General features: G+C 47.0%; 2 protein-coding genes, 1 non-coding gene and 1 pseudogene across 9 annotated transcripts in view; 1 reads left to right on the top strand and 3 right to left on the bottom strand.

The window, feature by feature from the left end:
• Nucleotides 1-24,700, bottom strand: part of DEPDC5 (DEP domain containing 5, GATOR1 subcomplex subunit) — a 73,588-nt gene that overhangs the window by 43,927 nt on the left and 4,961 nt on the right. For all 7 annotated transcript variants that reach the window (XM_027956821.3, XM_027956824.3, XM_027956822.3 and 4 more), the window contains 19 exons: nt 24,583-24,670; nt 23,739-23,785; nt 21,978-22,063; nt 20,819-20,902; nt 19,770-19,819; nt 18,266-18,335; nt 16,605-16,683; nt 15,643-15,704; nt 12,745-12,814; nt 12,018-12,090; nt 10,450-10,553; nt 9,634-9,708; nt 7,903-8,037; nt 7,116-7,177; nt 6,904-6,977; nt 6,075-6,144; nt 5,842-5,878; nt 4,860-4,980; nt 2,158-2,378 (listed from right to left, as the gene is read on the bottom strand). In XM_027956821.3, the coding sequence (XP_027812622.1) occupies nt 2,158-2,378; nt 4,860-4,980; nt 5,842-5,878; nt 6,075-6,144; nt 6,904-6,977; nt 7,116-7,177; nt 7,903-8,037; nt 9,634-9,708; nt 10,450-10,553; nt 12,018-12,090; nt 12,745-12,814; nt 15,643-15,704; nt 16,605-16,683; nt 18,266-18,335; nt 19,770-19,819; nt 20,819-20,902; nt 21,978-22,063; nt 23,739-23,785; nt 24,583-24,670 (1,608 nt within the window). The remainder of the gene's footprint in view (nt 1-2,157; nt 2,379-4,859; nt 4,981-5,841; nt 5,879-6,074; nt 6,145-6,903; nt 6,978-7,115; nt 7,178-7,902; nt 8,038-9,633; nt 9,709-10,449; nt 10,554-12,017; nt 12,091-12,744; nt 12,815-15,642; nt 15,705-16,604; nt 16,684-18,265; nt 18,336-19,769; nt 19,820-20,818; nt 20,903-21,977; nt 22,064-23,738; nt 23,786-24,582; nt 24,671-24,700) is intronic.
• LOC105602975 (U3 small nucleolar ribonucleoprotein protein IMP3-like) lies at nt 798-1,795 on the top strand. Its single transcript, XM_027956826.3, has one exon. It carries the CDS (start codon nt 816-818, stop codon nt 1,368-1,370), a length of 555 nt encoding a protein of 184 aa, XP_027812627.1. The 5' UTR covers nt 798-815; the 3' UTR covers nt 1,371-1,795.
• LOC114108903 (U4 spliceosomal RNA) lies at nt 12,162-12,291 on the bottom strand (annotated as a pseudogene).
• On the bottom strand, nt 23,454-23,526 carry TRNAG-CCC (transfer RNA glycine (anticodon CCC)). The gene has a single exon. It is a non-coding gene; the product is annotated as a tRNA-Gly (tRNA).

Here is a 24,700-nt window from a genome sequence, read left to right as displayed (position 1 = left end):
TTTTAAACACTTAAGGAGGTTCTGGTCCCTAAATTACTAGCCTCGTGAAGCCACACCCAAAGCCGACGGGGAGGACCACACATTGCCTGGATACCCCAGACTCTGAGCTGGATGCAATGACTCCATGGAGCTGTCTCCTCTGCGGATGGGGTGGGTGTATTCTGTATACGGGAGGAACAATACAGGTAGGTATTCGGTGACCAGAAGGGGGAACCCTGGCAGAGACAGGCAAAGTGTTCAGTTCACTAGACCCGTCTGATTTTCCTCTGAGGCTCACAAGGAGAGGGCAGTTTCCAGCCCCTTTGCACTGGGGCCACATAACAGTTCGAGTCAGCAGACAGGCAGAAGTGACCTGCTCCACCTGAAGGTCTGGACCACTGACAATCCACTCATGATCCCCATTCTCCTCTCCCCTGCTGTGGAAACTCTGGAGACCTGTGTTGATGACCAAGGCGTCCCAGGATAGAAGGAACCCCAGGCCCTAGGTGACTGGGTGGACAGAAACCCCCTCCTACTGATGCAGAGGCCTGGAACATGAATAAGCAATCCATGTGACTGTGTTTAAAAAAATACTAAATTAACGGGAGGAAAAATGAGGAAATGAGTGTATCCAGCCTTGACCAGGCGAGGAGATGGCACGCTATTTAGACCCAGGCCGTCCCACCCAATGGCAGACAGGTCCCTAACCTGAGTGGATCAAACAGCCGAAACCTACAACCAGGTGCCCTGGGGAATGTCGCATGCCCACCAAGCAAACACCCAGGTTAGAAAGTGGGTCCGAGAGCCTCTGGTCCGGTAACGTTTGAGCCGCCATCATGGTGCGGAAGCTTAAGTTTCACGAGCAGAAGCTGCTCAAGCAGGTGGACTTCCTGAACTGGGAGGTCACAGATCACAATCTGCATGAGCTACGCGTGTTGCGGCGTTATCGGCTGCAGCGGCGCGAGGACCATACGCGCTACAACCAGCTGAGCCGTGCTGTGTGCGAGTTGGCACAGCGTCTGCGCGATCTTCCGGAGCGCGACCCGTTTCGCGTGCGCTCCTCGGCCGCGCTGCTGGATAAGCTGTATGCTCTCGGCCTAGTGCCCACGCGGGGACCGCTGGAGCTCTGCGATTTCGTCACGGCCTCGTCCTTTTGCCGCCGCCGCCTGCCCACTGTGCCGCTTAAGCTGCGCATGGCGCAGCACCTCCAGGCTGCCGTGGCATTCGTGGAGCAGGGCCACGTGCGCGTGGTTCCCGACGTGGTCACCGACCCCGCCTTCCTTGTCACGCGAAGCATGGAGGGCTTGGTCACCTGGGTTGACTCGTCCAAGATCAAGCGGCACGTGCTGGAGTACAATGAGGAGCGTGACGACTTCGATTTGGACGCCTAGCGGATCTCCCCTCGCCAGGACTGCATGGGGAAGCTGAGACACAAGCCTGAGAGTCTGTGAAGGCGCATCTCCCCAAGAGTGTATCAGCCAGTCGTCGGTTCTTAAGAACTTGCCTCCTCAGCTACAGGCCACGCATGGAGCCAAAGGGTACGCCCTTTTGCACGAAATTTTCTTAGCATTCGGACAATTGGTAATTCAGTGACTGCCGTAAGAAACAATGGGAAGCGGTTTTGTGCTGCACTGGGGAATTGTTTTGTTCTTGTACCTGAAATATTGCGGTGTGAATGCAAGGACTTGGGATTGGGGAGGACCTATCCCCGCCCCCAGCTTTCGTTTTCATTTTCTTGTAACAGGTCAGTGTGGTTTAATTTATTTAACTCGAATCCTTGCTCTTGTTCATGATTAAACTGTGTACAGATGTCGTAGAGGTTGGTCTCAAGTTTTCATAAACTAGATGAGATTTTAGTGTTCAGAGTTCTTTCTCTTGTTTAAAGGAATGCTCTCCTAATGCCAATAAATGGCCTGCTTTTTAAGTGCAAAAAAAAAAAAAGAAAGAAAGAAAGTGGGTCCGAGGCCTCCCCTGGTGGTCCAGCGGCTAAGACTCTGTGCTCCCAGTGCAGGGGGCCTGGAGCCGATGCCTGGCCGGAGACCTAGACCACACGGGCCACAGCTAAGAGAGATCCGAACAGCAAAGACTGGAGTGCTGAGTGCTGCCACTAATACCCAACGCAGCAAAACGAAGAAAGAAACAGAAGACTAAATCGGCTGCCCAGCCCTGCCCTCTGACCTCGAGTGCTGGTGTAGCCCAGGGAGCTGCTGACTTCGTACTGGTGCAGGATGGGGTGAGGGATCACCAGGATGTTGGCGCTCCTGCCCAGCGAGCTGTCGTCGGAGGCCTGGCTCCTCACCTCCTCCGTGGGCAGCGTCCGGCCGGGCAGCGAAGGGCTGGACGAAACGTCACAGGAGCTGGCGCTCTTCCGGCTGTGACTCTCCCGCTCTCGCACAGACCTGGCAGGCGGGAGACCAAGTCACTGTCTCCAGCCCAGGCTACATGGAAGACCAGTAATGATAACCCCCCATGGGATCTCTGGGTGGGAGGTGACGCAGGAGGTACTCTGCCCTGAGCAGCTCCAGGAAGAAACAGGAGAAATGATGGACAGTCCTCCTGTGGCCAGAGTGCTGGGATCAGAGCCTTAGACAAGCGATCCCTCAGTCTGACGCCACCTCATCCCACCATCAAGCTCGAGTCACAGAGAATGGAGTTTTGACTTGAGGTCATCCGGGAGGAAGCACACAGCACCAGCTGAGACATCTCCTGGCATCAGAAATTGAGTCTAAATCTCACTGGGCCTCCAGAGACAATCGCCAGTGTACAGGAGACTCAGAGATGACAGGGCAAGTTAAACAAAATAAAGGAAATAAAGAGCCAGAGGAAGAAAAAGCAAGACACTCTACAGTCACAGAAAGGACACAAGATGAACGGCCACACGTGCATCTTCTTCAGATCCCAACTCAAGCAAACTAATTGTAAAAACTGCATTTTTGAGACAATTGGGAAGTCTGCAGAGGGACTGGCTATCAGAGGATATTAGCAATTAGTGTGAATTTTGTTACCAGTAACACAGGTACTGTGATCATGTTGGGTTTTGTTTTTTGTTTTTTCAATTCTTATTTGTTAGAGACACACGCCGAAGTATTTACAGGTTTAAAAAAAAAAAAGGGTATCTGAGATCTGTTTCAGAATACTCCAACGAAATTTCAAATGTGGGAGAAGTGATAAAACAAGATTGACAACATGCTGATAACTGTTTACTAGTCTCTGAACATTTCCTTAATAAAAATTTTTAAAAAAACAACAACAGTATGCCCTTATTAAAACATGAAACTCCCTGAGACAGGAGCCTCTAGAAGTGGCAGGAAGAAGGATCAGAAAAGAGAAGTCCAACGGAAGCAAAAATTCAGAATGAAAGAGTCAGCAACTGCCCACAGGGCTGCCCCTGTAGTATCAGAGCTATTCTCTCTCTACCTGGAAGAGTTTTAAAGTGAGAGCCTAAATGGAGCCTGAAGATAGACCCCAAGGGCAGACTGCACATTTCATTATTCCAACAATAAATATTTGAGCACCAGCCCAGTGGAGGGACAGAGCACCGATTAGGGCATGGTCTATGTCTGAGTCTCTGGGACATCAGGTCTTGCCATCTTTGGTCAGAAGAAAGAAAACCAAGAATCTTGGACCCTGAACATGTTCTTAGATGCCCTGAGGTGAAGCCCTGAAGCAGCACCCACAGGCAGGGAGCTGCTGCTAACAGCACCTACTCTGAGCTCCAAGCACTCTCGGGACCAGACATCAGGATGGGTTGAGGGGAGTGGACAGAAGACGAGCACGTGGCCACGAAGAGCCCGTCTGTCATGATGTGAAGAGATGGGAGGTTTTTCCAGCCAGTGGTACTGAGTTACAGCACACTTTCCATACTAAGAAATGCAGAAAATAGACTGGCAATGCTTGGTCGATGAGGGGGAAAAAAAAAAAAAAAGCTAGACCTCTGTTCCCCACATTCTAAAAAAAATTCTACACAAATCACTAAGCATAGAAACTAAGCCTACAGGGACTTCCCTGGTGGTCCAGCGGTAAGGGCTCCAAGTTTCCATTGCAGGGAGGTGTGTCGTCTGATCCCTGGTTTGGGAACCGCATGCCACAATGTGCAGTCAAAAACAAACAGACTAACAACAACCAAGATTAAAACAACTAGGAGAAAATACAAAATACACATCTTGGATCTGGGATGGCTTTCTTACACTAGACCCAGAAATGAGTATGTTGGTAAATCTAAATACATCACAGTAAAAAACTACTGTGTGACCCAAATACCAGGGAGCAAATTGCAAACACAAGAGTTAAAGAAAGAAAAGTATCTTGCCCTCTGGGAATAATAAACCTAAAAGAAACTCTGGACACTAGGATCAATCTATTGCTCTATCTAACTCGGTAGCTCAGACGATAAAGAATCTGCCTGCAGTGCAGGAGACCTGGGTTCGATCCCTGGGTTGGGAAGATCCCCTGGAGAAGGGAATGGCTACCCACTCCATGATTCTTGCCTGGACAACTCTATGGACAGAGGAGCCTGGTGGGCTACAGTCCACTGGCTCGCAAAGAGTTGGACACCACTGAGTAACTAACACACTTTCACTTTATCTATTAGGGGCTGCTCAGTGAAATGAAGATTCTAGAATTCACAAATTGCTCCTCTTGACTAGAAAAAGCAGAATGCTCTCCTTATTTGTGAACACTTCATCATAGCAAACATAGCTAACCAAACAGCTAGGCCAGAGAACGGGAAAACACTCCCTAGTGATATACATACTATGGCTTCCATTTGGCTAATTTTAATTTAAGATATTTTCAAGGTTGCTCTCATGCAGGTCCCTCAGGGGCCTCGGGTTTTCCTAGTTAGTTTCTATGTCCACCCCAAAGCACATCTGGCAGAGGACCTGCAGGTGCCGAGGCGCTGAGCCCGGGAGGGGCCAGGGAGCCTGAAGACTTGTGCGTCGTAAGCATCGTAATCCACCTGGATGGGAAGGGCGTTCTCAGATTCTTTGGGGGTCCCGAGAGCTGAAACACATACATAATACCAACTGTCATCAAAACACACTTCAACAAGAGGCCTTCAGATGGTCTGCATCAAAATCTGCAAGGTATAGGTTGTCATCAGCATCTCCCAGTGAAAAACAATGAGATAATAACCCATGATCAGGTTGCGAAGATTAAATGATTTTTCCATCAAAACGATAGAGAAATTACTATTTACAAGCACTAAGTAAAGGCCAGATGATGGCACCATTTCCTTCTATGATCCCACTGTTAAAAAACAGCATCTTAGGGGGGTGGGGGTGAGTGGGAGGGAGGCTCAAGAGGGAAGGGATATATGTATGGATACAGCTGATTCACACTGTTGCACAGCGGAAACTAACACAACATCATAAAGCAATTATAGCCCGATTAAAAGAATAAAAAACCAATAATAAAAAATAGCGCCTTGATGGGTATGTTGGAGAAGGAAATGGCAACCCACTCCACTACTCTTGCCTGGAGACTCCCATGGACAAAGGAGCCTGGTGGGCTACAGTCCATGGGCGTCGCAAAGAGCCAGACACAACTGAGCAACTATGCGTGTGTATATACACAATGTGTATATTTAGTCCTTTAAAACTTTCCACCTGATTCCTATAACCGACCTATGGAAAATTAACACAAGATTTTGAAAAAAAAAAAAAAAAACAAGTTTTTGTTATCACCCACTTTACAGTGGGTAATGACAAAAATATATGCAGTCATTAAGGGACCTTCCAAAGGTCACACAAGGGGAATTCAGGTCCCAAACTTGGCCGTGAACTTTTTATGCAGCCTCACAAGATCCTGTTGCCGTGGCTCAGTTGACTCTAGAAGTGACGAAAGAAGGAAAAAAATACTCACATGTATCACGGCCATTTTTTGCTTTCTCAGAGGTGGGCTGTAAAGTTAAACAGATAGTTAATCACTCCTGTAATTTGCCCTGCTATTTATTTATTTAACGCAGCAGACTATAAAATCTTAAAACGAATTTCTCAATTGCTACTCATGACCACTGGGGAACAGAGGGCATCTTAGGGCCAAAATAACAATATCAGTGACAGTCCCCAAAGGCTCTGCTGGTCAATGAAACCTACCTTCTTTCCTGCCAGTTTAATTCGTGGTGTGAAACTATTACAAAAGAGCTGGCTTTTGGATGTGTAGAAACTGTGAAAGAAACAGACAGGGTCACTCATCTAAACCCCTTTCATTTTATTTTTTTTTAGTTTTTTAAAAAAATTTTTGACAGTGCTGCATGGCATGTGGGAGCTTACTTCCCCTACCAAGAATCAAACCCAGGCCCCTGCAGTGGAAGTGCAGAGTCTTAACCACCGAACCACCGGGTAAGTCCTCAAACCCCTTTCGTTCTAAACCTCCAGACACAGTCGGAATCCCAGCCATTGATCAGCTCTCCTAGGAGCGCTCCCTCAGCCCTCACTGATCTTTCCAATTCTAACTTGGCTTTGTAATTACTAGGAAACATTGGTTACGTTTTAAATTATTGTTCTATTCCTTTTCCCCATAAATTGTCTCATGTCTGCTAGTCCTGATTTCTAAGTGGTTTAGAACCTCCTCCTTGAGCTGAAATCAGCAGGAACACTGAGGCCGGGTCCCAGTCAATAGGAGGCACAGGGAGCCTCCTACAAACAGAGGGGCCCAGGCTCAGCATCAGTCATCTGTGGGCTGTGGGAGTCAGAAACTGGTGTGGAAATAAATCCTTCAAACTCGGGCTCATGCGTCTCACCACAGACTGTAATTATGTCAGGGCCATGGCTCTGCATGTGGAGAGACCTGAAGCAAATATTACAACTTAAAGTTTTCTTGACAAAAGATTTTACGGTAAGAGCTCAACAGGTTTGCAGAAAAAAATGGCAAGGGAGCTAACAGAATCCCTGATCACCTACGGTGAATCCGGCTCTCGCTCACCTGTGGTTTATCCAGTGAGGGATGTTGTAGTCATCCCCTAGACGGGAGTCGTGAGGGGCACTCCGATTGTGCAGCTGAAAGGGAACAGAGCGTGGACCAGGTGAGCTGGGGAGCAGGCGGGACCCGGAGCCCCCCAGCTTCTCCGAGTCTCACTATTCAAGACCACCGTGCACTGGAGCCTGGCTTTTAGCAAGCAGTGCGAGATCAATCACCTTGAACAACGGGACAGCGTGCAGCGGCTGCTCCCCCATGCACACCAGGTCCACACCGATTCCTAAGGAACAAAAGGGAGAGTTGGGGGGGGTGCGCGTGATTTAGGTGGGGTCAGGGTTCAAGACACAGCTGACTTACAGCGCTGCCCGTGGCAGGTAAGAAGGAAATAGGTGCATTCCGTCTTTCTAACCTTCACCAAGTCTCCCTGCACCTGCCGCTAATCGGCGCTTGACAATCCGCCTGACTGCCTTGCAGGTCGTGATCTGTTGAGCAGACCACCATGCGGCCATGAGCACAGTTTCAAGGCCAGAGAGGAAAGGGAACCCTGCCAGCTCAGTAAAAAGCAAAACAATTCCGTCAGTTAACAGAGTCTCTTTACTGGGACTCATGTTCCCAACTGCGTCTTGCTGTTGGAACACAAATCAAGCTGGGGGAGGGGCACAGCTTGGGGACGCCACGGAGGGAGTACCAGGTGATCTCTGGCGCTTCCCAGGACCGGCCGATGGGCACCGGATCCTGGAAACAACGCCAAAGGGGTTCTCCAGCATCCAGTACGTTTGGGACACTCAGGGCGCTGGCTGTGTCCTTTAGAGGCAATGAAGACACTCTGACACCTTCACACGGGCAACGAAGAACTGTGCCTGACTGTGCATTCCCAAGCTGACCGACCATGGAACTCTTTTTGTCACCTGACGTTACTCAGGTCCCCAGTCCCGATACTCAGAGCCCTAATGCTAAGCCAGGCTGTAAACACAGGGACGCAGGGCAGCACCCCGGGCGCATTACCGTTATCTATCATCCGCTGCTTGGTCAGGATCATGAGCAGACGGTCCACTTCGAACACGCCCACCCCGGGTGTGATCACCACAGACATCTGCCCGGTTCGGTCAAAGTTGCGGTTGATGTAGTGCTTGTCAAACACTTGAAACAGAGCAAAAAGTCCTCCAGTGAAGATGCTACAGCTTCTCAGAAACCAGCCACTGGCAAGCGTTCCTGTGCTCACTGACCCAATTCGTCCACACCCCTATCAGAACGCCTGCCATCTCCTGGCTGAGTTCACGTCTGTCCTTCCCCTTCGATGTTCAGAGCTTCTTGTGTATAGCTCTATATCCCTATCACCTTTGTTAATTCCCCTCTTCAAGGGCATATACCTAGCCTGTGCAGCCTTGTGTGGGAAGTGAGAGTGTTGGTCGTTCAGTCGTGCCCAGCTCTTTATGACCCCATGGCCCACAGCCCGCCAGGTTCCTCTGTCCATGGGATTTCCCAGGTAAGAACACTGGAGTGGGTTGCCATTTTCTCCTCCAGCGGATCTTTCTGACCCAGGGATACAGCCCATGTCCCCTGCATTGCAGGCAGATTCTTTATTGTCTGAGACACCATGCCCAAATTTCATGCGGTTAATTTAAACCATCCATAAGTGGATCTGCATTGCCACTTAGAAGAATCAAATATTAATTAAGACAGTATTCACTGCTAAATGTTACATGGCAGCCTGGAGGGGCAGGGAGTTTGGGGGAGAATGTACGTGTACGGCCGAGCTCTTCTGCTATACATCATGCTATTAACAATGGTTCCTCTTGGGAAGGCTCTGACAGTGGAGGGAGAAGGGAGATTTTTATTTTACTTGAAGTACTTTTCTAGTATTTGAATTCTAGGAACGTGGGTTCCTTCTGACATTAAAAAAAAAAGATTTATAAATTACTTAGAAGCAGTTGAGGGATGGACTGGAAAGTAATAAAAACACAGTTTGGGGGAAAATAAAGGACCCACGGAGGATGGCCTACAGCTCTTTACCCTCGGGACAGCATGAGACAGGCAAGTCAGCTGCCAGCAGAAGCCCCGAGACCAAATGGTGGCCATTCGACCCGTCCAACCAGGACTTCCCCGGCAGCCCAGTGGCTAAGAATCCGCCTCTCAGTGCAGGGGACATGGGTTCGATCCCTGGTGGGGGAACGAATATCCCACATGCCATGGAGCAACTAAGCACTGCAACAAAAGATTTCGCGTGACGCAACAAAGATCCCGCATGACGCAACAAAGATCTGGCATGACGCAACAAAGGATCCTGTGTGACGCAACAAAGACCCCCACGTGACGCAACAAAGATCCGGCATGGCGCAACAAAGGATCCCGCATGACGCAACAAAGATCCCGAATGACGCAACAAAGATCCTGCATGACGCAACAAAGGATCCGGCATGACGCAACAAAGGATCCTGCACGACGCAACAAAGATCCGGCACGACGCACAAAGATCCCGCATGACGCAACAAAGGATCCCGCATGACGCAACAGAGATCCCGCATGACGCAACAGAGAGCCTGCATGCGGCAACTACGACCCGATGGACCAAATACATAAATATATGATTTATAAAGTTACTGCTCGCAGTTAATCTGGGGGGGTAGGTAGCTGGGGGCATCACCAGCTTGGCCTGGGTCTCTGCGCATCAGTAAAGAGAGGTCCACGGTCACGTGGTCAGCGAACGCCCACACACCGCGGCTGCGCCTCACTCACCGTTGAAGGACAGGTTGATGGCCTCCAGGTAGTTTCCTTGTGCTGAGGTAGCATTGTCTCCATGGGGAAAGCCCTCTGCAGCAGAAGACACAGACAAGGAACAACATCTCATGAAAGATGGACTCGTAAGAAACAAGCGGAAGGTGCCTGGCCCCACAGGCCCCGGCCCCGCAGAGGGGACAGGAGTGAACCTACTGTCCGCACAACGACCAGCGGGACCCCCACCCGCAGAGGGGACAGGAGTGAACCTACTGTACGCGCAATGACCAGCGGGACCCCCGCCCGCAGAGGGGACAGGAGTGAACCTACTGTCCGCACAACGACCAGCGGGACCCCCACCCGCAGAGGGGACAGGAGTGAACCTACTGTACGCACAACGACCAGCGGGACCCCCACCCGCAGAGGGGACAGGAGTGAACCTACTGTCCACACAACGACCAGCGGGACCCCCACCCGCAGAGGGGACAGGAGTGAACCTACTGTCCACACAACGACCAGCGGGACCCCCACCCGCAGAGGGGACAGGAGTGAACCTACTGTCCGCACAACGACCAGCGGGACCCCCACCCGCAGAGGGGACAGGAGTGAACCTACTGTCCACACAACGACCAGCGGGACCCCCACCCGCAGAGGGGACAGGAGTGAACCTACTGTACGCACAACGACCAGCGGGACCCCCAACCTGAGACAGACACCTGGCCAGAAGCAGAAGCCACACTCGGCACTGCGAGGGAGGCAAGCAGGAACCTCTGTGTCCCCCAGCCTCCACCCGACCCCTCTCCTCCCAGCACGCCTCCCGGCACCTAAGTGCAGTACCTGCCTGTTCCAGTCGCACCAGCACTGGGTACTGGATGAAGAGCTTCTTGATGGTCACGAGGAGTGAGGTCCACTCTTCCCTCCTCTCGTTCTGCACCACCACCCTGAAAGGAGCACCATCGCAAGGTGGGTACGAAGCAGCGACAACACATGGGACATCGGGTCCCTCACAGGGTTTCACAGAAAGGGGATGAAGGGACGCCTGGAGCTGGGATTTATCATACAGCAATACGCGATGAAGTCAAGCGTGTTTAACAAACATTACCAGACCAGACTTCTCTAACAGTTCAGTGGCTAAGCATCCGCCTGCCAGTGCAGGGCACAAGGGCTCGATCCCTGGTCCGAGAAACTTTCTTATGCTGCTGGGCAACTAAGCCTGGCGCCACAACAAAGAGCCGCCCCTACTAGATGCAACTAGAGAAAGATGAGCACAGCAATGAAGACTCGGTACAGCCAACAGTAATTAAAACGCTTTAAAAAACAGCAAAATTGAGAGGAGGGTTACAGAGACTTTCCACATATTCCCTCCCCTAACACATGTTTTGTACTCCCCTCACCCGACTATGATCAATATTCCTCATGGGAGTGGGGCATTTGTTGCAATTCCTAAACCTACAGGGACACATCGTCATCTGAAAGTCCCCTTATTCTTTAGGAACAAAATGCTTTCGTACCTGTAATTTGCTCTAAAGTAAAATTTAACACACACACAAAAACACAGGTGAAGCAAACATGGAATGATATTAACTGTTTAATCCAGGAACTGGGGGTATGGGTTCATTATATTTAGTTCATTCTTCTTTTCTGCGAGAATTTGAAATTTTTCACAATAAAAAGCTTGGGAAGTTCAAAAGCAATGTGATACCCTAAATTGGATCCTGGAATAAAAAAAGGTGCATAAGTGGAAAAACTGATGAACTCTGAGAAAAGTCTGAGATTTAGTTCATAGCAGTGTACCAGTGTGGGGCTTCCCAGGTAGCTCAGTGGTAAAGAATCCACCCGCCAAGCAGGAGATGGGGGTTCGATCCCTGGGTTGAGAAGGTCCCCTGCAGAAGGAAAAGGCAGCCCACTCCAGTATTCTTCCTAGAGAATCCCATGGACAGAGGAGCCTGCTGGGCTACAGTCCATGGGGTCGCAAAAGAGTTAGACAAGACTGAAGCGACTGGGCACACACCAGTGCTCATCTCCGAGTTTGAACAGAGGCGCCTTGGTTAGGACGTGTTCGGAGGAAACTGTGCAAAGGGTACCTGGGGACTCTCTGCTAGCTTTGCTGCTGCTGCTAGGTCGCCTCAGTCGTGTCCGACCCTGTGCGACCCCATAGACGGCAGCCCACCAGGCTCCCCGTCCCGGGATTCTCCAGGCAAGAACACTGGAGTGGGCTGCCATTTCCTTCTCCAATGCGTGAAAGTGAAAAGTAAAAGGGAAGTGGCTCGGTCGTGTCCGACTCTTAGCGACCCACTGCTCTGCAAATCTAAAATTATTCCAAAGTCAAAAGGTTAATTTTTTAAGTTAGGTAAGAAACAACCAAGGAGAAAAACAGGCACAAAAAGCAAAGCACTCAAACATACTTGTAAAAGTCTTCATAGAATCGCCCTTTGTGATCCTGCCTAATTGAGGCTCGGTTTATTTCAGGAAATTCATCTGAAATAGAGGAAACAACATACATAGATCAGATTGAAGAAATTCAGTTTCTCTGCTCCCCCTTCTGGATTGAAGAACTACATCACACAAACACACAGAAAAGATAACTATATTTCTATTAAGTTGGGAAAAGTTTTCAATTAGCAATAATGGCACCTCAGATAAACCTTATGGGCTACAATACTGCCACTGCGCAAAACTAGGCTGGTTTTAAGATGGATCACAGCCCAGAGACTTCTTGCATTGACTAGTGGACTGAGCCATTTTTCACTCTATCCTCTTTTAACTGAAAAATTGGGAGAGATGGAGCAGGAAAGAAAAAAATGATACAGAGTCAATCAGCATGGACATGTGGAAAGCTTAATTAAAAAAATAACTTTAGGAACAGTTAGAGAGATTGGAATGGACAGGTACACCCTGCTCTATTTGAAATGGATAACCAGCAAGGACATACTATGTTGCAAGGGAACTCTGCTCAATGTCATGTAGCAACCTGGAGAGGAGGGGATTTGGGGGAAGAATGGATACATGTGTATGTATGGCTGAGTCCCTTCACTGTTCAGCTGAAACTATCACAATATTGTTAATTGGCTCTACCCCAATATAAAATAAAAAGGTAAAAAAGATATAACTTTGTAAGAGAAAGTTACTCACCAAGAGATTTCGCATCATAAAAAGTCCTGGAAAAGAGGACCACCGTCACTTCATGACTGCAGTTCTTCTCCTAGGCATGAACACAGAAGAAGAGGGCTCAAGTTGAATCCGTGTACTGCACCCTGAAGCAGCCTGCGTGAACACAGCAGCCTCAGCTCTGGGCGGCACAGAGGCTCAGGCACTGGGTCACCTCCTGTAACTGGAGGCTGCATAATACAGGGGACAGACTGCTAGGCTGACTCGTGGCCCTGAAATTGACCACTACATGACCTTGGGAAAGTCATCTGAAGTCACTGCAAATCACTGGATTTCCCTGGTGGTCCAGCGGTTAAGACTCCACGCGTCCACTGCGGGGGGCACGGCTTCCATCCCTGATTGCGGAACTAAGGTCCTGCGAGCTACGCAGCACAGCCAACACAAACAAAAAGCTGCAGATCACCGATAAGGTGGTGTGCCGTCTCCTTGCTGCGCTGCGCAACAGACCAGCCCACTGTCAGAGGATCCTGGTATTTATACCTGCTTCATGGTGTTTTTTAACCTGTTCAGGACTGTGGTTTAGAGAAGAACAGAACCTAGGGTAGTGGGATGCCAGAACCAGACACTCCCGCCTACTTCCAGGGTCACGGGATGGGGACTGGATGCTGCTTGAGATGCAGGGGTTGAAATCAAGGCAGAGAATGACCTTTGGACTGGGATGGGGACGGGTGAGAATAGACATGTCCATGCAACCGGGAGTTCAATGTTCTAGAAGTAGGGTGTTTACAGACGGCATGAAATTTGGCCTGCACCAGGGAGTCAGCAAGCTCAGTATCAGTTCCTCCTGGTCTTTGAAAACAGAAACCCACACTAACCAACCTCGACTCAAACTCAGCCTACTGACTGCACGATTCAGCAGTCATCATATGAGGAAGAAAACATAAGGCACACTGCACGTCACCTTACGCTCCTCACAGCTCTCTCTCAGGCAGACAGAAATTCCTGAATACAAGCCACAGGGCCAAGGGCACACCTTCACTAGCCACCAACTCATTTATTGGACATCTGGCACTCCAAATGCAGCTTCCAACTCAGAAAAAATGCCTGACGGGGGGCTGGCATGGGCATGTGAGCGTCTCAACTCATGTGTGACGGAGGAGGCGACATACAACGGGGTTGACGTGGCTCAGGATTACAGAAACAGACAGGATGGCCTGGGGGTTATGATCCCAGGAGAGCACCGGGGGAACGGATGGAACAGGACTAGAATTCTTGTTCTGCTTTTGCAGGCTACTGATCCCAGGCAGGGTACCTGACCTCTTTCGGCTGTCCCTTCCCTATCTGTGAAGAGTGACGAGCGAGAGGATTCAGTGGGATGATATAGGTAAAACATGGCAACATCCGGCGGCGGCGGCTGTTATTTAGGCACTCAGCCATGTCCAACTCTGCGACCCCACAGACTGTAGCCCACCAGGCTCCTCTGTCCATGGATTTCCCACAAAGAATCCTGGAGGGGGTTGCCATTTCCTTCCCCAGGAGATCTTCCTGACCCAGGGGATCAAACTCACGTCTTCTCCACTGCAGTCAGATTCTCCACCGTCTGAGCCACCAGGGAAGCCCTTGGGCAGTATTGCTGTTTTAACAATAGTAAGTCCTCTGGTCTGTGAACATGCAATGTTTCCATTGATTCGGGTCTTTCCTTCAGCAACACTGTGTGGATTTCAGTGCACAGACCTCACACCTTCTTGGGGAAATTATTACATAGTGTTTTATGTCTCTGCTGCTCTTGTAAATGGAAGTTTTAATTTATTTCTCTTTAAAATTTTTAATTCCTTGTTTTAATTTCCTGTTCAGATGGTTCGCTGTTGATGAAATACAAATGATCTGTCTGCTGATTTTGCAACTCTGCTAAATTTGTTCATTAGCTCTAATAGTTTTGTTTTTTTTTTTAATGGATTTTGGGGGGGTTTTCTACATATAGGATGTCATCTGTGTAGAAAAATAGTTTTACTTCTTCTCTTCCAATATGGATGCCTTCTTTTTCTTTCTTTTTGTGGCCTAGTTGCTCTGGCTGGGATTTCCAGTACAACACTGAATTGTTGTTGTTCAGTCCCCAAGTCATGCCTGACTTTGTGACCCAATGGACTGCAGCACGCCAGGCTTCCCTGTCCTTCACCATCTCCCACAGTTTGCTTAGAACCATGTCCCCTGAGTCAGTGATGCGATCTAACCATCTTATCCTCTGCCGACTTCTCCTTTGGCCTTCAACCTTTCCCAGCATCAAGGTCTTTTCCAATGAGTTGGTTCTTCACATCAGGTGGCCAAAGTATTCGAGCCTCAGCTTCAGCATCAGTCCTTCCAGTGAATATTTAGGATTGATTTCCTTTAGGATGGACTGGTTTGCTCTCCTTGCTGTCCTCCAGCACCACAATTTGAAAGCATCAATTCTTCGGCACTCAGCCTTCTTTATAGTCCAACTCTCACCTCTGTACGTGACTACTGGAAGAACCACACCTTTGACTCCAGCGATCTCTGTCGGCAAAGTGATGTCTCTGCTTTTTAATATGCTGTCTAGGTTCGTCACAGCTTTCCTTCCCAGGAGCGAGCGTCTTTTAATTTCATGGCTGCAGTCACCATCTACACTGAATTCTAGTGGTGAAAGCAAACGTCCTTATTTTGTTCCTGAACTTAAGGGGGAAAGTTTTCAGTCTGCTACCACTGACTTTGATGTTAGCTCTGGGTTCTTCACAAGAACACTTCACCATGTTGAAGTGATCAAGGTAATTTAAATCTGCAGTCTCATCAATCAGACTTTAGCTCTGGTGCCTCCATTAAATGCAGATTAATAAAAATAGTTCGTTTTCAAAATCTGTACTGAATAATGTTTATACAGCAAGACTTGGTGCATGAGAAGAAACATACCTTCCACTTGGTAAAGAGATCAGCAAGGAAACCATTCACAGCTTTCTCAAAATACAGATCCCCTGAAAAGAAACAATAGGAAGAAGGTGAGAATTCTCGTTATTTCTTGCTTACAAATTCTTCCCTCAGTAAAGTAACAGGAATAGGACTAGTCAAAGAGAAGGTGCTCTATCCTTAAAGTGGTTTCAACCTAGACTTTCTACTGAGCCAAATTTAATATTTACCTCACTCACTAAGAGGTCATGGGTTCAGGGTAAAACCCATGATTGAAAAAGATTTGAAAAAGTTGTGAAAAGACTGAAAAAGTTTTGATGCTTGAAAAAGAGTGTATCTTCAAGATGAGAGAGCCATCTAACTGTTCAATATAAGTATCCTCATAGTGATGCTTCATGTTTGCTCGAAGGTGATCGGGTAGACCCTGGGCAGTCACTGAATTATCACTTGCAGTTTCTGCTGTTCTTGGGCAAACCCTTGATGACCTACATGAAAAATTAATTTGTAATTTGGCTAAACACAAGCTAGAACTGCATCAACCATGAGGCTGGTGTGTTGGGCAAAGCATCCACACCTCATGGCAGCTTTATCATACTCCACTTACAGTATAGTAACTCTAATAAAATGAGACAAACTTGGTGATTTCTGTGTGTGACAGAACATGAAATGAAAGTTATCAAAGAAGATGCTGGTTCCTGGCCATAGAGCCACTACCTCTATGACTTCTGATTCTGTACTTATAGAGTAATTGAAGATCTGAGAATACAGATTTTTCATTAATGCTTTACTACATTTCATACAATTTACTGCATATATAATATGTATATTTATTTTTAACATTTGAGGATTTATAAAGATTCAGGACATATCTTCAGAGAATGTTCAGAGATTACAGTGAATGATACCAGTTTGAAGGAAACCAGAAACTTCTCCCCATTAGCATTACAACCCCCACTTAGGAACAGTACCATAAATATCAAAATCCCACATTTCACAGCTCATCTGAATAAATATGTAAACCATAGCCGACGTAGAGCGGAACACCACCTGCAATAAACAAAAACATAACTGCATTAAAAGCAATGATGGATAGAATTTCAGTTCCGCAAAATGAAAAATTCTGGCGATCTATTTCAGAATGATGTGAATATACTCAACACTACTGAACAGTACATTTAAAAACGGTTAAGGGAATTCCCTGGTGATCCGGTGATTATGACTCCACCGTTCCACTGCAAGGAGCATGGGTTTCAACCCCTGATTGGGAAACTATAGGCCATATGCCTTGCAGCGCAGCCAAGACAAAAAAAAGAAAAAAAGAGTGAACTGCTATAAAACTGGGGGAAAGATCACCGTAAAACACCAATGCATGCCCACTGGAGTGGCAGAAACTTTCAAACTTTAAAACTGGGTATTGGAGAAAGTAAAAAACAGGAGGCTTTATATATGGCTACCTAGGAGTATAAATTGGTCCAAAGAATTTGAAAGATAATTTGGCATTATCTTACAGAGCAGAACCTATGACATGACAAACACACTCCTAATCAGTGATTTAAGATACAGTGAGTGCAAACGAGACAGCTAAAAGAGAAAGCGGGAGGGAGGAAGGGGGAGAATACATTTTCATTCCTCTTTAACAAAACTCGAAAGTAAGCAAAATGAGTAACACACTGCTTAGGGTAAAATATATATGTATTGTCACTATATAAATAAGCAAATTACAAAAATAGTTTTTTGTAAGACAGAGTGGTTATCTCTCAAAATTGCCCCACGTTCTCAACTATCTTGCCTGCCCAGGGGACATCTGGTGATGTCTGGTGACATTTCTGGAGATTGTGACTTGCAGGGGGTGGGGACGGGGGTGGGAGCTACTGGTATTTAGTGAGTAGAAGCCAGGGACACTGACCAGCCCACAGTGCCCGGTACAGCCCCCCAACACTACTGCCCTTTCGGGCCAGGCGATTCCCTTTCTGGAGGGCTATGCTTCATGCTGTAACAGATTGAACAGCATCCTCCACCACAACCCCAGCTGTGACAAAGATGTCTCCAAACTTTGCCAAAAGACCCCTGGGGAGGCATGATCACCCTGGGGTTGAGAACCACTGCTCTCAAGGGAGGCTGTGGGTGGGAACACGGAAGAGCAGACAGGTGCTTTCACCAGGGTGGGGAAAGCCCTGGAGCCACAGCTATTGAGCCCTGATTCCCACCAGCATGGGGATGGTGCATAGGTGGTCAGTTTGGAATTTCCCAACTGTGCCAGAGTCACAGGAGATTCCCTGGCAAAGGTCTTTTTCCGGGTTTACCAACACAGTCTTCTACTCAGCTTAACTTTTGCTGTGTATTAGTGGGCACAGAAGTCTGTGACCTAGACACTCCATTTTTACCTCTGATATTAAACAAAGGAAAACAAAGATCACCCCCAAACCAGAGAGATCAAACTGTAAAACCCTAGAATTTCAAGAGTCCCTGCTTTATTACAGTATTATTCCAGTTGGGCAGATGGTAGCTTGGTCACAAGCTTGATCATGAGATCCGGTTTTTGCTGGTTTCCGTTTTGTTTTTGATTTCACGACTTACAGACATCACAACACGGGGAAACAAAACCGAAAAAGCGTCGTATCAACCTTACCCTGGTATCTTCGCTGATATAACCACACATGACCTTCTCATTCTTGACCCACAGCTCACCAGCCTGTGCCCTGAAAGGAGACACACACACATTATAACGAGTCCTCCATAAAGCACGAAGAAACGGAGGCGCCTTCAGGGCGGCGCCCTCTACTCTGCCATTGTCGCCCAAATGACCTGGTCAGTTACAGATTTCCAGAGTGCCACAAACACAAGAGAAAGAGTGTTCAGCGTCCACTGAATTTGTACAATAGGAGCTCTTGATTTAGGGGTCTGCAGACAACCTCTGAATCTGAGGAAGGGCTTTGGGGAACCCACAAACCCTCTAAGTGATGCAATCTTTCCTGCGCACAGAATCATACACTTTGTCAAATCTCAAAAGGGCCCAGGTCACAAAAACAGTTAAAAAGCACTGATGAACAATTCTGCTAATCCTAGCTTTGAGATAATGAGTTCCAACAAAAATAAGACCCATTGCAACATCACAAGTAGACAGGAAGTATAAAGGCACAGGGTCCCTTCCTACTCAGTGGAGGCCATCTTTCCTTGGGCAGGCCATGCAGCATGCTGGATCTTAGTTCCCCAACCAAGGATGAAACTCATGCCCTCTGCATTGGGAGCACAGTCTTAACTACTGGACCACCAGGGCAGTCTCAGTGGAAGCCCCTTTCCTGAAAATTTTCCGTGTCATTATTAAGTAATATGGTGTCTTCTGCCCCTACAGCTTTTTTTAAATTCATTTTTGTGTATTTTTCGGCCATTGTTGTGAGATTAAGCTCTTCTTTTTTCCGGCTGTGCTGGGTCTTTGCTGCTGCCTGGGCTCTTCTCAGCTGCATCGAGCAGGAGCTGCTCTCTAGTTGTGGCGTGCAGGCTTCTAACTGCAGCGGCTCCTCTTGCTGCGCAGCGCAGGCTCTATGACGAGCGCGCTTCAGTAGTTGCGGCTCCTGGGCTCTAGAGCACAGCTTGGTGGTCGTGCTGCGCCGGCTTAGTTGCTTGGCGGCGTGTGGGATCTTCCCGGACCAGGGATTACACCTGTGTCTCTAGCACTGGTAAGCAGATTCTATACCGCTGAGCCTCCAGGGAAGCCCTCCTCTTGCTTCTTTATCCTGTTTTTCAAATTGTCTACAATGAACAAGCACTGTATGTAAAAATACTTAGCACACGCCTGACACACAGCATCTGCTGAACACGTGGTACTTGACAGTGTTAATTCCACGACCAGGACACGTGTGTTGAGACTGGCCACCAAAGAATCAGAGCTCAAGTCAGAGAGAATATTCCAGAAGATCCTCTGCAGTTGGGCAGATCAAGCAGAAAAACACCCAAACTAGATGTTCCAATGGGCTTTCAGTGTGCCCAGCAAACAGATCTGTCTGCTCCTGGGCCTACTGTGTGTTTTATTATATGGATATCCACACGCCTCAAAGGCCTTATGTAGAACAGTTACTGCACTGGATCCTGCTCCTGTTTACAAGCTGATGAATCAGGAGTGACACAGTAGTTACCTGATGCCAGCAAATTCCACCTTCTGAGTGATATAGGCACATGTGCTGACCTAGGTGGAGAGAGAGAGAGATTCAACAACACATCGAGGCCATGAAAGGTCACAGAGAAAGTCTCCTGGCTCTCTAATCTCTTCCAACAACCCGATACTCAATTAACATGGGAGCAATAGGTTTATCCCACAGGGAAACCTGCTGGGGCGGGTATAACAGTAGGTTCTGAAGGGCTTGGCAGGTACAGACAGTAGTGAAGACTGGGTGGATAGTAAGTGGCCAGCTTCCCCTGTATACTTGTCATAGACGCTCACATATGCACCTATATTTACATATAGAACATCTACTTCTCATTTTAGAAAACGGAACCTTCTCCCACCAAATAAAAAATAAGCAAAGATATCTCTGTCTAAAAATATACAGTGTGGACATTTTACTTAGGATTTGCTGTTCCACAATTGCCAAAGAGTCCAAAAGGAGAAGTTTCCACACCAGCTCGCAATTGTGATGAACTGATCGTGTTCGGTGGAAAATGCCAGTTAAAAATAAATAAACAAGGAAAAATGGGATGAGGGGAAAGCGAAAAGCAGTCTAACCTGGAAGCAACAAGATCTCGGTTCCAGCCGAGTGTCAACTGTTTACTAGCTTTCTCGTCTTGGGAACTCACTCAACCCCTCTATCTCAGTTTTCATATATATAAATTCAGGGTAATAAATGCCTATCCACAGAAGGAGATATGAAGAGCAAATGAAGTCAGGTGAAAACTTGAAAATCAAAGTCCCATTTAAATGTAAAGTCATATTATACTTTCCCATTCAGATCAAAAAATGCAGAGTAAAACTCTGTGACAACAAACAAGCAGAACAAAGCATGAAAAAAAACATGAAAAGAGAATGGAAGGAGACAGACAACATCTCTACAATAACTGTCTGTGATGCTAGAACCGGAAATGATTTTACACCCTTCTTCCAACTAGACAGACATCTCCCCAGTGACATGGATTATGTTATAATCAAAAAAGTAACAGACTTTAAAACAAAAAAAAAATCACATCTTACCAAACTTTTCTTTAGTCGCCACATATCCCCACGGCCAATATACTGATCCTTAAAGGTTAATTCCACAAGGTCAAGGGTCACATCCTAAAAAGGATAATCAGATGTATGTTTCTGCATTACTCTGCCATGCTTTACAGGCGGAAGATAGTGCTCATTCACCACAGAGAAACTTTTTGACAAAAAGACAAGCACTGAAGACCATTCAGTAGTGAAAGTGAAAGTCGCTCAGCCGTGTCTGACTCTTTTGTGATCCCATGGACTATACAGTCCATGGAATTCTCCAGGCCAGAATTCTGGAGGGCATAACCTTCCCTTCTCCACGGATTTTCCCAGCCCAGGGATCGAACCCAGGTCTCCTGCATTGCGGGCAGATTCTTTACCCGATGAACCACAAGGGAAGCCCATTCATTAGCGGAACCCTGAGAAACAGAATTTTATCCTGCCTGAGAAGGCTTTTGAAGACAGGGACGTGTCCAACAGATATGACAGCTACTGTACTATGGTCAAGTGCAAAGCACACCAGAGTAGACAGTCAGTGTTTTAGTCCTGATTTTGGTACAGAAATGTGACAGTGAGCTGGGTTTTATTTCCCTAGATAATATCGATCATGTCATTTGGACAATGAATTTTTTTACCTCTTAATTTTACAGCATCATTGCCCAAAGTAAAATGAGAACACAGAAAGAAATTTTAGTATTTTATAGAGAATTTTATATTTAGCTTCACAAACACACATATATGTACAGAACCTTGATAGGACAAGCTTTTAAAAAAAGGAGGACTTTCAATGCAACGTACACTCTGTCTATAACCTAAACGACCTATGTAGGACCACACATTGAATAGTCTACACTACACTTGGCGTGTTAGTTGTGCCATCGTGTTTCACTCTTTGCGACGCCATGGACGGTAGCCCACCAGGCTCTCCTGTCTCTGGAATTCTCCAGGCATGAATACTGGAGTGGGTAGCCGTTCCCTTCTCCAGTGGATCTTCCAGACCCAGAGACTGAACCCAAGTCTCCTGCATTGCAGGCGGGTTCTTTACTGTCTGAGCCACCAGGCAAGCCCTAAGTAACTCATTATTTCCTTAGAGACCTACTGTTGAGGAAGGGCATTAATCATTCCCCATAAGATATTCAAATCCAGAACAAAGACACACCTTAGGGTCAACAACATTCACATACACATCTTGATAAGGTCTTAGCCGGAACACCTGAGTCACAGTCTGGTCCACACTGATGGTTTCTGAAACAGAGAAGAAATCTGAATCACATAGAGCATTCTGAAAAACCAGGCAAATACATTCTAATCTATAAACGGCTTCTCAGGTGGCTCAGTGGTAAAGAATCTGCCTGCCAATTCAGGAGAATCAGGAGATGTGGGTTCGATCCCTGGGTCGGGAAGATCGCCTGGAGAAGGAAATGGCAACCCGCTCCAGTATTCTTCCCTAGAAAATTCATAGGCAGAGGAGACTGGCAGGCTACAGTCCATGGGGTCACAAAGAATGAGATACAACTGAGGGCACGTGTGTGCGTGTGTGTGTGCACACACACACACACAATCTATAAATGCCCAAACATTCAACAAACAACACAACTGATCCTTTACCAAGGGCAAGACATGTTTTCTGTCTTCAGGAACTTAAAACTTAGAGAGTTCTCTGCTGTTCAGGTGAAGTAAGACCTGAAGCCAAGCAATTAAAAAATGAGAGAGAGACAGACTGAAATAGAGAGAGAGAAAAAAGAGTTTAAGAAGCAACACAAGAAAATTCAAAGGGTTGTGAAAATTGAGAAGAGGAAAGAGACCCTTTCTCTTTTGGAGTAAAAGTGGTGATGGTAGTCAAGAAAGAAACAAACTTTCCAATGAGCCCTGAAGTCTGCTAAGTAAGAACGTAATAGGCAGCAGGAGATGCGGCTGCTGCTGCTAAGTCGCTTCAGTCGTGTCCGACTCTGTGCGACCCCACAGACGGCAGCCCACCAGGCTCCCCCATCTCTGGGATTCTCCAGGCAAGAGCACTGAGGTGAGAGCAAAAAGGACACTCAGGATCTAGGTTTGAAAACACGTTTTCCCGTCAATTTAAAACATAAAAAAGTGGTTGACATCAAAATCCTTTAGAGAAGATTAAAAAAAATTTTTTCTTTTCAGTGCCGTTTAAGGAATTATTTTATTTGCTATCAATTAACATTTTAGTTCCTAGATCAGCATGGTATAGTCATTAGAAGAAAGGATTTGGATTCAGACTGAGTTAGTATTGATAGAATCACTGCTCTGGCTCCTTCACTTGCTAACACCAGGCAAACTTGCTCATCCCACTGAGACAAAGGTTCCTCCCTCACTCAAGAGCTGGTGGGAAGAAAAAGACAGATAGATGCCAAGCAGCTCCAGTTCAGTGCTTTGCACAAGTGCCGGGTAATCAGCGGTCTATGTTCTTCCTCTGCTCCAGCCCAGTGTAGACACGAAACAAATATTTTGTGAAAAAATATAATATTGAGAAAAGCATGCTTTGCCAACAATTGTTTTAGAGTTTAAGTGTAGGGCTTACTCTACTTTCCTTTTGATCCTAAATATAGTTTTTGTTTTCTTGTTAGTATTTACTTATTTGGCTATGCAGGGTCTTAGTTGTGGGAACTCTTAGTTCCCCGACCAGGGATCGAACCCAGGCCCCCTGCATTGGGAGCACAGAGTCTTAGCCACTGGACCACCAGGGAAGTCCCTAAACATAGTTAAAAATGTCTAGTGCCCTCAAGGTGCTGACGAATGAGATTCCTTGGCAGTTTTGGTATCTGACAATATTTTTATTAGCAGGAACACAATTTGATAAGGAGAGACATACTGTGCCCTCATTGTGAAGGGAGCTTTCTTAAAGTTTCTGAAACAATAAAGTGTAAAAAATCTTAGAGAAGAGAGATGGAATTCTTACCTTTCTGCAAATCCTCCTTAAGTGACTTGACCTGCAAAAGCAGAGGGCTAGAGGTGGTGGGGGTGGAGGGGTGGGGGAGAAAGCAACAAAGAGAAGAGATGTTGTCAGCATTAACTAATCAGTTTTTTTTTACCACCCACAAAACACAAACAGATCACTCTGGACATATTCTAACCGGCAGCACAAGAACAGGAGAGAGTTCCTTTAGAAACAAACTCTGCACTTGTACAGTAAGTCCCCTACATCCAAACCTTCAACTTGTGAACTTCCAAAGATGTGAATGTGCGTGCCAGCCCCCGTGTGCCACCCACTGTACTGGATGACTGTAGTTTTCAAGGTACTGTGCTGTACGATTAAATCCGTTTTATTTTTTGTGTTTTTGATGTATGTATTATTTGTGTGAAAAAGTATTAGGCTGGCCAAAAAGTTCATTGGGATACGGAAGAACTCGAATACTGGCCAGCCCAATGTTCTGAACCTATTACAGCACATACTATACAGCCAATTGTGTCAGCTGGGTACCTAGGCCAATTTCGCTGGACTTAGGGACAAATTGGACTTAAGGACAAATGCACTCTCAGAACAGAACTCATTGGTATGTCAGAGACTTACTGTATTCAAGGGAATGAATAAATGCTACAGAATTGTTCAGAGTTCTCTCAGCTTTGTAACCAGAAAGAATGGACCCCTTTTAAAAAGATTGATTGGTCTAGCAAATCCCAGAGGGCAGGAACATTTTTATCCCAAGGCAAAGAGCCATCTCGCCCTTCATCCCCTTAGACAACACATCACCTGGAAACAGCAGGCTGCCCAGCTAGCCCCCTACTCCTGCTCAGATGCTCACCTGTACTCATCGTTGGGGTGGGCAATCTCCACGATGTCTCCAAGCTTGATGTGTGGAAATACTTTGGGGTTCATGACTAGCTCATCGTCTGAAAGACAATTCAGGGATCTCAGGCAGC

The sequence above is a fragment of the Ovis aries genome, chromosome 17 (genome assembly GCF_016772045.2).
Source record: "Ovis aries strain OAR_USU_Benz2616 breed Rambouillet chromosome 17, ARS-UI_Ramb_v3.0, whole genome shotgun sequence".
Lineage (NCBI taxonomy): Eukaryota > Metazoa > Chordata > Mammalia > Artiodactyla > Bovidae > Ovis > Ovis aries.
This window is presented reverse-complemented; position numbering and strand designations above follow the sequence as displayed.

Excerpts from the sequence above, each read along its gene's own strand:
- LOC105602975 (XM_027956826.3), top strand. The coding sequence starts at position 816 with ATGGTGCGGAAGCTTAAGTTTCACGAGCAGAAGCTGCTCAAGCAGGTG.